General features: G+C 40.0%; 2 protein-coding genes across 5 annotated transcripts in view; one reads left to right on the forward strand and one right to left on the reverse strand.

Moving 5' to 3' along the window:
- GTPBP8 (GTP binding protein 8 (putative)) overlaps window positions 1-6087 on the forward strand; it is a 26536-nt gene extending 20449 nt beyond the window's left edge. The window contains exon 6 of one of the 2 annotated variants that reach the window (XM_034658400.1): window positions 5181-6087. In XM_034658400.1, coding sequence (XP_034514291.1) covers window positions 5181-5337 — 157 coding nt within the window. In that variant the 3' untranslated portion in view covers window positions 5338-6087. Of the gene's footprint in view, window positions 1-695; window positions 1133-5180 lie in introns of those variants that run through there. The other variant, XM_034658416.1, reaches the window with a different exon arrangement.
- The window catches only part of NEPRO (nucleolus and neural progenitor protein), a 12589-nt gene extending 3936 nt beyond the window's left edge, over window positions 1-8653 (reverse strand). The window contains exons 1-7 of one of the 3 annotated variants that reach the window (XM_002917319.4): window positions 8447-8653; window positions 6631-6785; window positions 3790-3869; window positions 3270-3401; window positions 2773-2850; window positions 1748-2109; window positions 1538-1599 (exon numbers count right to left, since the gene is read on the reverse strand). In XM_002917319.4, the coding sequence (XP_002917365.3) occupies window positions 1538-1599; window positions 1748-2109; window positions 2773-2850; window positions 3270-3401; window positions 3790-3869; window positions 6631-6785; window positions 8447-8549 (972 nt within the window). In that variant the 5' untranslated portion in view covers window positions 8550-8653. The other 2 variants (XM_019797602.2, XM_019797603.2) reach the window with 2 other exon arrangements.
- Window positions 8654-12866: the final 4213 nt, after the last annotated feature.

Raw genomic sequence — 12866 nt, forward strand, 5'->3', positions numbered from 1 at the left:
GAAGTTTGACCTTAAAAGCAAGTTGAGCATGTTAGTGCTAATTGCTAAAACCATGGTAGTGATCAGTCATGAATAAGGGCTGCAGACCAAACAACCGGCTTTAAAACCAGCTCACCCAGGAACAGCTGGATGAACTGCAGAACTTTCAAGGGTCAGAGAGCCATAGTTCTTGAGACAGAGTTGACAAAACGATTTGGGGGACTGATACAATGGTAAAGACAGACTGGGAAACCAAACTGCCTGTGTTCAAATCCCAGCTCTGCCCCATACTTGCAGTGTGGCCTGAACAAGTTTCTTGTCCTTTCTAGGCCTCAATATTCTCATCTGAACTTTGGAAACAATAGTAACAGCAACAACCTCACAGGGCTTTTGCAAGGATCGTAGGAATTAACACACATAAAGCATTTCGAGAGTAAATGCAATCTACATATTAGCTATTATTAGGACTATGATGATGATGATGATGATTCCTCCCTCTGGAACTCATAAATTGGACAGAATATAAATCCAAGCTAGAATCCTTGTAAACATTCAAGAAAGAACTCTGACTTACCAGAAATGATTAATTCTTAAATAGAAAAGAAGAATAATTCATGCAGGAAAGCAGGAAAAAACAATCTGAGGACAGATGGTAACAGAAGTCAAGTAGTTACCACATCAAAGTGGGTGACACTGATGTACTTATCTGTTGCTAGGTCCAGAACAGAATTTACAGACACTAAGAGGAACCATGTTAAAGCTTGAAGCCTAACCAGGAAAGAAAGAGAAGCCACATGACAAAAGATGAGGATGACAGTACCAATGATGAGAGCAGCTAATAACATCAGACCACAGTTAAGTGCTTACCATACTCCAGACTCTGTGCTGAACACTTTACATGCATGAAAACTATATAACCCTCTGAGGGGCTTACTATATTAGAAAACAGAAGTACAGGCAGGTCAAGAAACTTACATAAGGTCACACAACTAATACCAACTAAAGCCAGGACTCAAACCATTTCTGTCTGACTACAAAGCTCATACTCTTTAAGATTTTATTCACGTATTTGAGAGAGTGAGAGAGAGAGAGCACACTCGAGCATGGGGGGAGGGAGGGCGGAGCAGAGGAGGAGGGAGAGGGACAAGCAGACTCCACTGAGCGCAGAGCCTTACACAGAGCTCAATCGCAGGACCCTGAGATCATGACTTGAGCCAAAATCAAGAGTCAGACACTCAACTGACTGAGCCACCCAGGCGCCCCCAAAGCTCATACTCTTAATACAATCCACACCTCCAGTGGATCTTAGGGATACTTTAAAATTCTAGCGAAACTTTGAGTAAAATGTTTTTGAAGGCATTCTCTAACCTGAATTTACTGGTTGCACTCAGTCCCTTAGGAGTGCCTTTATTCATTCAGAAGCATAGGCTGAAAACTAAGGTGGTGCTAAACTGAGAGCTGGGGATAAAAAAGAGATTCAATCTCTGCCTTTGGTAAATGGCATCTACTCTGCAAATTAGCAGAAATCATCAGCCACAGTAATATAAGCCAGACAAACCTGAATAGCTTTGTGTTTCAGCTGTTTGCAGAAAGCTCTCACATCAAATTCTGATGACTTTTCTGTAGAGATGGAGAGACCACAGATACAAAAACTTAGGCATACTATTTTCAAATCAACAAATTCTTAAGTATATGACATTTCTTGCCTAATTACTACAAAAGAAATAAAGGAAATTTTAAGAGTCTGTGCCATATAAAAGCAAATTACCTTTGAAGATTTTCTTATTCTTTATTGGCTGTCCAAGATCCACATTATTCTGTGTATCGATCCTCACTTGTTTAGCATTTTTGGAAATTCTGAGTACAGTTTCTTTGCTAGACCTCAGTGATTGCTCTTTTGTTAAGAACAGTTTATTTAACATTTTAGTTACTCCTTTAGCGGCAAAAGCTGTAGGCATTTTTTTCTTAAAGACCTCAAAATAGGGCTGTCCTAAAAATTCAGCAATATCAGAAGGAAAAGTAAAATCTTTGAAGTAAGGCAGTGGTTGAATCCTAGAGACCTCTTGCAGCAATCTGAACAATGGCTCATATAAAAAAGTCAGCCTTTTCAAAACACCTTTATAGAGAACCCTAGAAAAAGACAGAAGGCCCTGAATTAGCCAGTAATTATAATTTGCATATTATGTAATAACCACAACAGATTCAAAAGCTGAAAATAAATGTCTATCAATCTGCCACTATGGATAAAAAATGCTCTAGCGCATATTTGCAAAGAGCCAGATTAGTCCAACCCAAACAGAAAAATCCAAGTACAAAATGTTACTTAAAACTAAATAAAGTACTCCATGGGAAGATGTTTCAAAGGCTATGCATCAATAGCTTAAGTATGGTTTTAGCTACATGGTGAGATTTTAGGCAAGTTTCAGGCTCTTCACATCTTCTCTGTTCTTTTGGAATGTCTTAAAATAAGCATGTATTATTGTTATAATCAGCAAAAATGAAAGCTATTTTCATTACAGAAAAGAATAATATGTTAGCTGTTAGTAATTCTAATGTTCTTACCTCTAAGAATAAGCAGAATAAACAAAGATGACAGGAAATAGTACTCGAGAGATCCAGGTTAAGACATCAAAGACCTAACCATCAACACTTAGGTTCCCAATCCACCCCATGTAAACTCTGATCAAGTGAAGAAATGGAACCCCTGCACCATCAGCATCCCATGGGAAAACATATGAAAACCTAGGCTGAATTAGATGAAAAAGAAATTAAGGAATATATGTACATACATACCATAACCTGCTCACCAGCCCAACCATCACAAGGTTTAAAATAATGAATTCTTGCAAGCCTAGGTGCTTCACAGTCAAGCTGGAGAATCAAGTTAAAGTTGGAAAACAAAACCAAAGTAATTTGGATTTTGCAAGTTACATTTATGAAAGAAACAGATGGGAAATAGAATTTTCTTGAAGAAATTAAAGCTTTAAAACGTTCTATTTCAATCATGGAAACTTAAAGTAATATGCACTCCGCTAGAGCTCCCATTACTTAGCTTTATGATTAAGAATTTCTAACCGTCAGTGCCCTTAGGATAATACATGCTAGATGGAGACTGGCAGTCTCTGGCAATAGCTGTATCGGGCAATTCCTAGGAAAAGGAGGCCAAGAAGCAAAATTTTAAGGATAGGTTATAACTTTTACAAACCTCCTAGCTTTCAAACAGAAATACTATTAAATATATCCAAACAATTCCAATTCAGAGGGATGCATTTCAGTTGATTCAAGGATACAGAAATGTCTTGCAGCAACAGTCCAAGAGGCGAAGTAACAACTTGCAGGCTCCCAAAATCTTCATGAGCACCAGCTCCACCACCGGTTGGCTGGGAATAACACATGCTTTGGTAGTTACAGGCTGGTTTTCACTTCACAAAAATGGAAAAGAATGTTATTTTCATTCTTAAAGTTCATTACTTACAAAGCACTTACACAGCAGTTTTCAAGCAGAGATGAGCTGGAAGCTCAATTTGAAGTGGTTATGTTCAATAATGATTTGCTGGAGTTGACGGACAACAATGCTTCAATATAATCTATCTTGACCCAGATTTCAGTGTCATGCTAGTCCCTTCCACAAGCCAACAGAGGAGATTATCACAAATACCAGGTGTCCCTTATTAAAACAAAACTTGTAAGGCTCCTCAGTTGGGTTATATCCCAACACCCAGCAAAGATAAGTCCAAAGGGAGATCACACTGAAGGCCATGAATTCCCAGCCCAACACATAGCCCATCACAACGCAACTGGACCACTTACTTGGAAGAAAACAACTCAGACAGATGCTGAATTGAACCCTCCAAATCCATGTTTTTCAAACGTTTTAAACATTGTTCAACCTGAAAGGGAAAGAGCAGCTCAAATTCATATAATACAGATATGGCCACTGGAAGTGATTGGTTTACTCACTTTACAAAAGTACACTAAACACCTACTATATGCAAAGCATGCTGGGAAATAAAACAATATGTAAGACACTTCCCATTCTCTTGTTGTTAAAAATCTAGTAGTAAAAATAAGATGTATAAAGCTTTTAAATACTAAAATAAAAGATATATCCTATTTAAAATTGCAATCCCCTCAGCACTCATCCCTTTCCTGCTTTATTTTTCTCCATGGCATTAATCATGATCTGACATTCCATGGATTGATTGACTGATGGTCTTTCTCCTCTCAACCACAGTGGAAGCTCTGAAGCTCCATGAGGGCAATATATTTCATCTGTTTTATCCACCGCTGTAACTCAGTACTTTGCACAGTGTTAAGTAGGCACCCAACAGCATCTTTATTAAAGAAAAAAAAAAAAAAAAGGTAAAAGCTATGCACTATACAAAATGTGGTAAGAATTCTATAGTCCTCAGGAAATACCACACGAAGGGCATGCACGGACCACATCCAGATTTTGAAGTGTGTAAAAATCTGGATGGGCACTGATATTGGCAAAGATGATACCTTGCTAAAGCTACATACATGCTACTAAAAATTTAAGTATCGATTCTATCATAACAGCATAGTTTTCAGAACAATGGAAGCAACAATCTTCAAATTTTCCGGGGTTAGCTCCTGTCTTTTCAGTTTTTAATTCTGGACACTATACTTGGAAAAGAGTACTGACAAATCAAGATGATAAAACACCTGGGAAATACAGTAAGTGAGCCATGGTTCAAAACAAATATGGGAAAATAATTTTAAGAACTGTAGCAAGGCAGAGAGAACATGGAAGAACATAAGAACAGTCTTCATAACCCAAAGTATTGTCATATGGAAAGAGGAATCAAGACTATTTTGTGTGCTTTATGTATGGGAACATGACAGGGAGGCTAATTCTACTACTTAGCTTTCTTTGAAGGGAGAAGAACTCAAGGAGATGACAGTACAGTGGAATGTTAAGCAGACAGAAGGCAGTAGTAGGAATGGAGATGGTAGTTGCAGCAGCAAGAAACATGTTGCCTACTCTAAGGAATGGCAGGGAACATAAAACGTTACACAAATTACTGCCCCATGTGGACCATGCTCAGTACCATAAGAGTAGCACAAAGGGGAAGCCCAAATAGCCCACAGTCATAAAAAGAGGAGTTCAACTACACTAATAATCAAAAAGTGCAACTTAAAATGAGATTATCACAATATGCACTCATGTTACACCTTAGGAAGACGTTTATCGCTGCCAGACGGCTTGAAATGGGACTTGCAGGATGGGAAGGCCTTTACCAGGCAGAGATGGAGGAGCTGGGCATTCTAAACATACAGGACCAGGTAAGCAAAAGTCAGGTGAAAGAACGATGTGGTGAGCAGCAAGATTTGTAAAGAGTTCAAGTTGCCTGGAATATAAGATATATGAAGGTAAGAGAGAAGCCTGAGCTAAGGAAAACTGAAAAAGCCAGATCCTGGAGGATCTTGTAAGCCAAGCTAAGAAGTTTCATCTTTATTCAGAAGACAATGGAGAACAATTAAAAAAATCAAAGCCGTGTTTTAGGATGATTAACCTGGCTTTGGCATATAGAATATGCAAGAGTATAGGAAAGACTGGAGTTGAGGAAAGATCAATTAGGATAGCAAGACAACTAAAAGTTGACAAGTTCTGAAGAAAGAAGATGCAGCCAGAACTAAAAGGGTCTAGATGCAGAGAAAGTTTTGATCAATTGACTGAATGGGAGAGCTACATAAAAGGAAGAAGCAGAGAAAAGAGAACACCAAATTTTTTTGATTAGATAATTATTCATAGCTTGGAAGCCAGGAAGAAAAATAGGTTCATTCTGATATGTTCAACTTGAAATACATTCCAGTTTGGTTTTGAAGTAAAAGACTCATAAGGAAATAAAAAGCTGCCCCAGCAAAGAAAACTTAGGCAAAGACCACGCTCCCAGATCTTTGATGAAGAAATCTCCATTCTTTTTGCCTTAAGTAATGGGAGTAGAAAATTAACCAGCAGGCACAAATCTGTAAAGTTAGAGAATATGTCTGTTTCACCTCTGTATACTGAGCACCATGCATAGTGCCTGGCACATAGAAAGTTACGAAAAATACCTGCAGAATTAGTAAGGTGAATGAATTTATGAACTTATAAGGAACCCAGCTTAGGAGACTTGACTGTATGGTGTAGTCTCTAAACTAGAGGGCCCAATTTTGTCTTAAACTCTAAAAATTACAGGACACCATTTTCCATAACTTGTTATACAGCCATTTAGTCTAATACATTACTGATTATATGCCCCACAATATATAAACCACAACTTTGTTCTTTTTATGATTTTAGGATTTTGATTATGCTCAGGAAATTGTTTCTTAATCCAACACTTTGTCTTGCTCAAATCACTGTATCTGTGAACTAGGCAAAAGTACAATAATTTATTATAGATTATATATAATGAAACCTTTTCATAAAAATTACCCACTAGAAACAAGACTGGCAAAGAATTAAACAGAGTTCCTTTCTAAATAAATTGCGTTTTGAAATGCTTTCAGGAAAAAAATATGAAAGCCCACATGCAACTGTGGACTGAGGATCTATTAAGTCACAAAACAAAATATTAAGTGGCAGTGTGATCTCATTTTCATCAAGCAAATATATTGAGTCGTAAACACAGGGCTTCTCCTTACCTGTTTGAGGGCTAAGTGGGGCTTGTGGCGGCCCATTCTGTTGTGATTGCTGTAAAGGACTGCGCATAGTACATCTGTTTCTGCATCTAAGGTTTGGCTCTTCAGTGACAGTGTAACAAGACAGCATTCTCTAATTACGGCTGCAACACAAAGGTCTAAACCAGAGATATTTAATGAAACTTAGTATTTCCACGTGAAGTTTATTATGTAAAAATTCTCTGAAGGAACATCTTTCCTTATTAAGGGATTAAGAAAAAATTAATATAATCAGTTTTAACTATAAGAACATAATTAACAATTCTAAGTATGTGAGAAGATGGAAAACAGTGACCGATGATACAGTCCAGAAATCATTAAGAGAACATCTGTTAAACAATAACGTATATCTTTGTATTACATTTTATGATGATTTTTAATAAACTCATATGAATACTTTGCAGTCATTTGGTGTACACTTATACCTAAGTACTTTGATGGCAGAGTACATGTTCCGTACTTCTCTAAATCCCCTATTTTGCTATGTACATTTGTTTATGTACATTAAGCAAGGCTGAAACTCATACTCAAAAGCGAAGGTGAGGTATGTTGGTACTACTTGCAGGTAAGAATATATTCAGATAAGAGAAACCACTATGGCAACTAGAAGTTACGTTATTTGGCCTGGCTGAACAGGGGGTGCTCAGAACGAAATAACAGCTTCCTAGTCTGAAAAACTGTTAAGTAGAAGATGGAGTTAATGTGTGTCTCTGTGGCACTAAAGGTAGCACTAGCATCCCAGATGGACAGAATAGAAAGGCAGATTCCTACAGAACAGGGAGAACGTTATTTTGCCCCCACAATATGAAGCCAGAATTAACAGCTTTGAGGATGGGGAGTTGCTGAATTTCCACGTCTGATAGAAATTCTGTTAAATAATTTTTAATAGAGGAAGATTAAGCTATAAATTGCGTAGGTTGGGTGGATGGTAAAGAAGATGTGATGATTAGATAGGTTGTATTTAACATTAACTATCACTTGAGTGTTCATTTATCCGGTGCTATTTCAAATGCTAACAGTACCACTTTCTCAAAGCAACCCTATGAGATAGGAACTATTTTTATCCACATTTGAAAATGAGCTGAGGTACAGAAAGGTTAAATAACGACACCCCACAACCTGCCCAGCTCCAGCAGAGCGAAGTGCCAGGATTCAAACCCAATCTGGCTCCTGAGCTAGCCAAGCTCCTAACTACTGGGCCCTACTGCCTAAAAACAGGGACCACGGATAAAACACTTTAAAAGCACTCTCCCCTAATGACATCCTTAGATGCTCTCAACAACCGGTGATAGGTAGGGAGGACTAACCCCGTTTTACAGATGAGGCACTGAGGCCAGAAAGATTGCAGTCTAAAGACAGAGTGCCCCAGCTGCTTTCCTAAGAGATCACGAAACAGACTTCTGTGTGAACGGGACTGCTGGGACTGCTGGCGGCCTGAGGGAGCACAGGGTTTCCAGGCAGCACCTCTCCCGGACGCTAGCTGCGTCCACCTCCCTCCGCCCTCCGGGCGCGGGGCTGACCCTTCGGCATTCGTCGCTCCAGCCAGGCCGTGCGGTAGGCACAGTGGGTTTACAGAAGGATTCCAAAGCAAGCCAGTGTCCCCACAAGCAAAATTCCTGGCAAACTCGGCAGCCCAGGTACCCCCGGCCCGGTCCTTCCCCGGGCCCCTTCCCAGTGTCCCGCGGGCTCAGGAAGTCCCGCCCCCCCACCGCGAACGTGCGCCGGCCCGGGCGGAGACCGCCTCCGGAAGCGTCTGCCGTTCACCGGGCCCCTCACTCACTCAGGGCCTCGTCGGGGTCCTCTATGGTCACTGCGCTGTGGCTCCCCGCCTTCGGGATTCTCACGCGGTTCCACGGCTCCAGGCCCGGCAGCCCCGTAGCCATCTTGGGAGGCCGGGGAGGGGCTGGGAAGGGCGGAGCTGGGCGAGACCTAAAGAAGCGACCGAGGGAGGGGAGAAGAGAGGAAATCTGGGGAGGAAGAGGGCAAGGGGTGGGACTGGGGCGGGGCCCGGAGGTGGGGGCGGGACTTTGCCGAATCATGGACCAAATACAGTGGGCGGGAGAGGATGGTCGTCTAGTCCCTGATCACCAAAGCCTGGCCGCGTATGAGAAACTTGGGAGAGTTTGGGGTTGGGGGTCGGGGAAAGTTACATCCCAGTACTAAATCAGAATCGCCAAAGGGGGGAGGAGAGGCTACCCCTACAGCCTCATCTCCGCATCAGACATTAGGGGGAACGGAAGAAATTAAATAAAGGCTTATGAAAAGGCTTAAGAAAGGTGTGGTATTTGAAACACAGGAGAGGGTATTTACTTTGCCCAAGACAGTCAAGGAAGTTTCCTCTATCTTCACCACCAGCAAAACCGCGATCACGTCAAAGAAACTCGGAGGCCGTCTGACTCTCCATCAACCCCATCTTCTATCAGTGTTTTTAAAATGACGGTACTGCATGGTCTGCTGATCCTCACCTTTTTAATAACTTTCTAATTATTTATCTTCAGCCACACTGACGCGACCTTACTTGAGAAAGTCATCCACTATAATATATTAGAGAGGCAGACCATGGGTTTTGGAGACAGACCACTAGGGTTCTAATTCTAGCTCTGCCATTTACTAGCTCTATGACCTCAGGAAAGTTACATGACTTCACCAAACCTTATTATCCTTATGGGTAAAATGAAAATAATAGTCTCTACCTTAGGTTCTAAAGTGCTTTAGAACAGTGTTTGTCATAGAAAGAGATTTTTACTCTTACCGGAATTAATACCGTTATTTCTACTGTTTAATACAAATAACCTTGCCCTACTGAAACACTTGCCACTGTCTACATACCTTTGCAAATACTAATTCCTCCACTTCGATCATCCCTCTGAAACAGTCTCCCTTCCTCAGCTCTGGTGTCATCACATCTGGCTATTTCTTCCTGAGCATCCCATCCCCGTTCCATAACGTGATGTAGAGACTCCTTTATATACTACCATAGTGCCTTAAATTGGCCTCTGTGTTAGCTTCCTGTTGCTGCTGTAATAAATCAGCGAGAAACTTAGTTACTTAAAAGATTTACTATATTTCTGGAGATCGGAGGTCCAAAATGGATCCCCCTGAACTAAAGTTGGCAGGGCTGAATCCTTCTGGAGGCTCTAGTGGAGAATTCGTTTACTTTTTCCAGTTTCTAAAGGCCACTTGCATTGCATTCCTTGGTTCATGTGTCCATCCTCCATTTTCAAAATCAGTAACATAGCATCTTCCCAATCTCCCTCCACCCTCTCTCTTTCTCTCATCCTCCTGCCTGCTTTGAAAGACCCTGGTGATTACAGTGGGCCCACCAAGATAACCTGGTATAATCTCCCCATCTCAGAATCTCTAACTTAATCACATCTGCAAAAATTGTTTTGCAATGTAAGGTAACATAGTCACAGATTCTGGGGATTAGGATTTGGACATCTTTGGGGAGCCATTATTCAGTTACCATAGACTCTCTCATAGAATTACTTCAATGTATTGTATTTGTATGCCTTCATCAATGGCATATGAGCTTACTGAAGGCAGTACTGCCGATATAGTTTACTGATCTATCTTAATGCTTAACTCAGAGCCTGGCATATAATGCTCTGAGGACCTCAATAAATTTTGATAATTTATTGAGGTATAATTGCTATACAAAGAACCACACATATTTAACGTATAAAATTTCAGTTTGTCTGTATTTACTTGTTGAATAGGAGATGAGATAATGTTTGAATAGACTTTTTAAAAGATGATTAAGAATTTCTCAGGCAGATATGGAAGAAGGACATCCCTGACAGAAAGGTTGTAAGACGTTTGGGTTTTAAGACATGGTTTGGAAGAATCACTACTCCTGGGTCAGTATTGCTGGAGGATGATATGTGCTGAGGGATGAAGCTGGGAGTGGTGGTGTCATATCCTGGGCAGAACTTGAATTTTACCCTGAAGGCTGGTGGTTCCCCAAACTGGCTGATCATAATTAACCTGGATAACTTCTAAAAAATAGAAATTATCAGGCCCCACTTTGGAAATTCTTATTCATCAGGTATGAGTAGGAATCTAATCTTTGTTTTTGAAAAGCTCCTTGTGATGGTATTTTGGATTGGGGAGCCCTTGCTGTAGGAGATAAAGGAGTCTGTGAGTCTCAAGCAGGACAATTTTGGTCACCTTGCATCAAAGAGCACCCCGAAGAACAGATTTAAAGGAGATGAAACTGGACATAAGGAGGTAAAGGAATCTATTGCAAACACTGAGGCAAGACATGACGATGGCCTGGGTTCAAATATTGGCGCTGAAGGTGGATAGTAGAACCTATTTAAATGTCTGGTATTTAGATAATTAGATGTCTAGCATGACTTCCAGATTTTTGCTTTGAGTTTTCGATATAGGTTTTAAAAGTGGAACAGATTTAGGTAGGTGGCAGGGATAATGAGATAACTTTTGATGTATTGATTTTGAGATCACCCATAGGCTGTTTCACAAGAATATGGCTAATTCACCAATTGAATAAATGGGACTATAGCTCAAAGTGTGATTGCAAAGGGAGGGATGTAGAGATGGTGAATATAGGATAATATTTTTAGAAGCTTAGATAAGAAGGGTAGACAGTTTAATTTGTAATAGGGTTTTGTTTTGTTTCTCATTTTAAGGTAGTGTATCAATCAGGGTTCCACCATTCAAACAGAATCAATAGGAAGATATATAGATATAGATATTTTTTGAATGATTTATTTAAAGAAGTTGGTTTGCACAATTGTGGAGGTTGGATAGTCAAGTTCAAAATCCAGGTGGCAGGCCAACAAGAGCAGGCTGGAAACTCAGGCAGGAGCTGAAACTACAGTCTATACATGGGATTTCTTCCTCCATCCTGTTTTCAGAGAAACCTCAGTTCTGTTTTTAAGATTTTCTAAGCTGATTGGATTGGGTTTACCAGATTTCCCATGATAATCTCCTTTACATAAAGTCAACTGATTGTAGCTGACAATCCCATCTACAGAATAGTTTCACAGTAACACCTAGACTAGTGTTTGACCGGGTAACTGGGTACTATAGCCTAGCCCAATGGATACACAAAACTGACCATCACGGACAAGAAATGTGTTGCTCACATATAGGCTAAAGGAAAGGAGCCAAAAGAGTTAGAGAAGCTAGCCATACTACAGAGGTAGAGGGGAGAAAACTAATAGAACAGATCGATTATTCATTCAATACAGTTTTTGAGCATCAGTTGTTTGCCAGGCACCATACTAAATCCCAGAGGAGACAAACAAGGACGGGATCAAATTTGTGGGTAAAGAGGTTGACTTAAAGATCAAAAAAGCCTTTATTCTCCAAGCCAGGAAGAAAAATAGAAATACCTTTCAATATGGAGATGTTGAGGGTGGTGTACTCGGAGGATGAGGGACCCCAGAGCAAAAACATCTGTGTAGTCTGTGGAGCAGGATTTGAGATCATTACCAAAGTAGACATAGGGAAGTGGGGTTGCAGGTGAGCAGCAGATATTTGAAGTCAGAGCTCCCTTGAACTGAGGGGTGTAGGAGAGGCATGGGCTCTGTACATTAGACAGAAAGTAAGGTTTTAGGGCCATGCTTGGAAAGTTCAGAGTCTGTAAAGAAAGACTGCCACAGACACAAATGACCATCAAATAGACAAAACCTTGGCCATCTCATTAGTAATCCAAAAAATGCCAATTAAAATAATTTTCAGGTCCTGTCAAATAGAGTAAAAAGAGTAAAAAGCATGGTGTCCCATGTTACTAGGGCTTTGTACAAAAATTTGGATACAAAGTTATCCTTTGTTGTTGTCATAAAATTGGAAAATGATATAATACTTACATGATGAATCAGTTGGTTTCTAATATTTTGGCAACTGAATTCTTTTTCCCCACAGAAATCAAATATATAAAACAAGTAAAAGTGGAATTGCAGTGATTAAGGTGTATGGTAGAATGTAGGGCCCTCCCATTGAGTGCTATAAGACACTTCCTAGGAACAGTTTTGAACCCACAGTTGTAAATAAATAAATATGTATTGATGTGAGCGTTTTTTGATGATGCGGTAAGTTGTTTTTTAAAGCAACTTAGAAAACGGTATGTATAATGCAATTTCATGAAAAAATACACACCCACACATTGAGAAAAAGGTCTAGAAGGATCTAAATGAAGGTGTTAACAATGATTATCTTTCCAGCAGGGGGAT

Source organism: Ailuropoda melanoleuca, chromosome 1 (assembly GCF_002007445.2).
Source record: "Ailuropoda melanoleuca isolate Jingjing chromosome 1, ASM200744v2, whole genome shotgun sequence".
NCBI classification, from domain to species: Eukaryota; Metazoa; Chordata; class Mammalia; order Carnivora; family Ursidae; genus Ailuropoda; species Ailuropoda melanoleuca.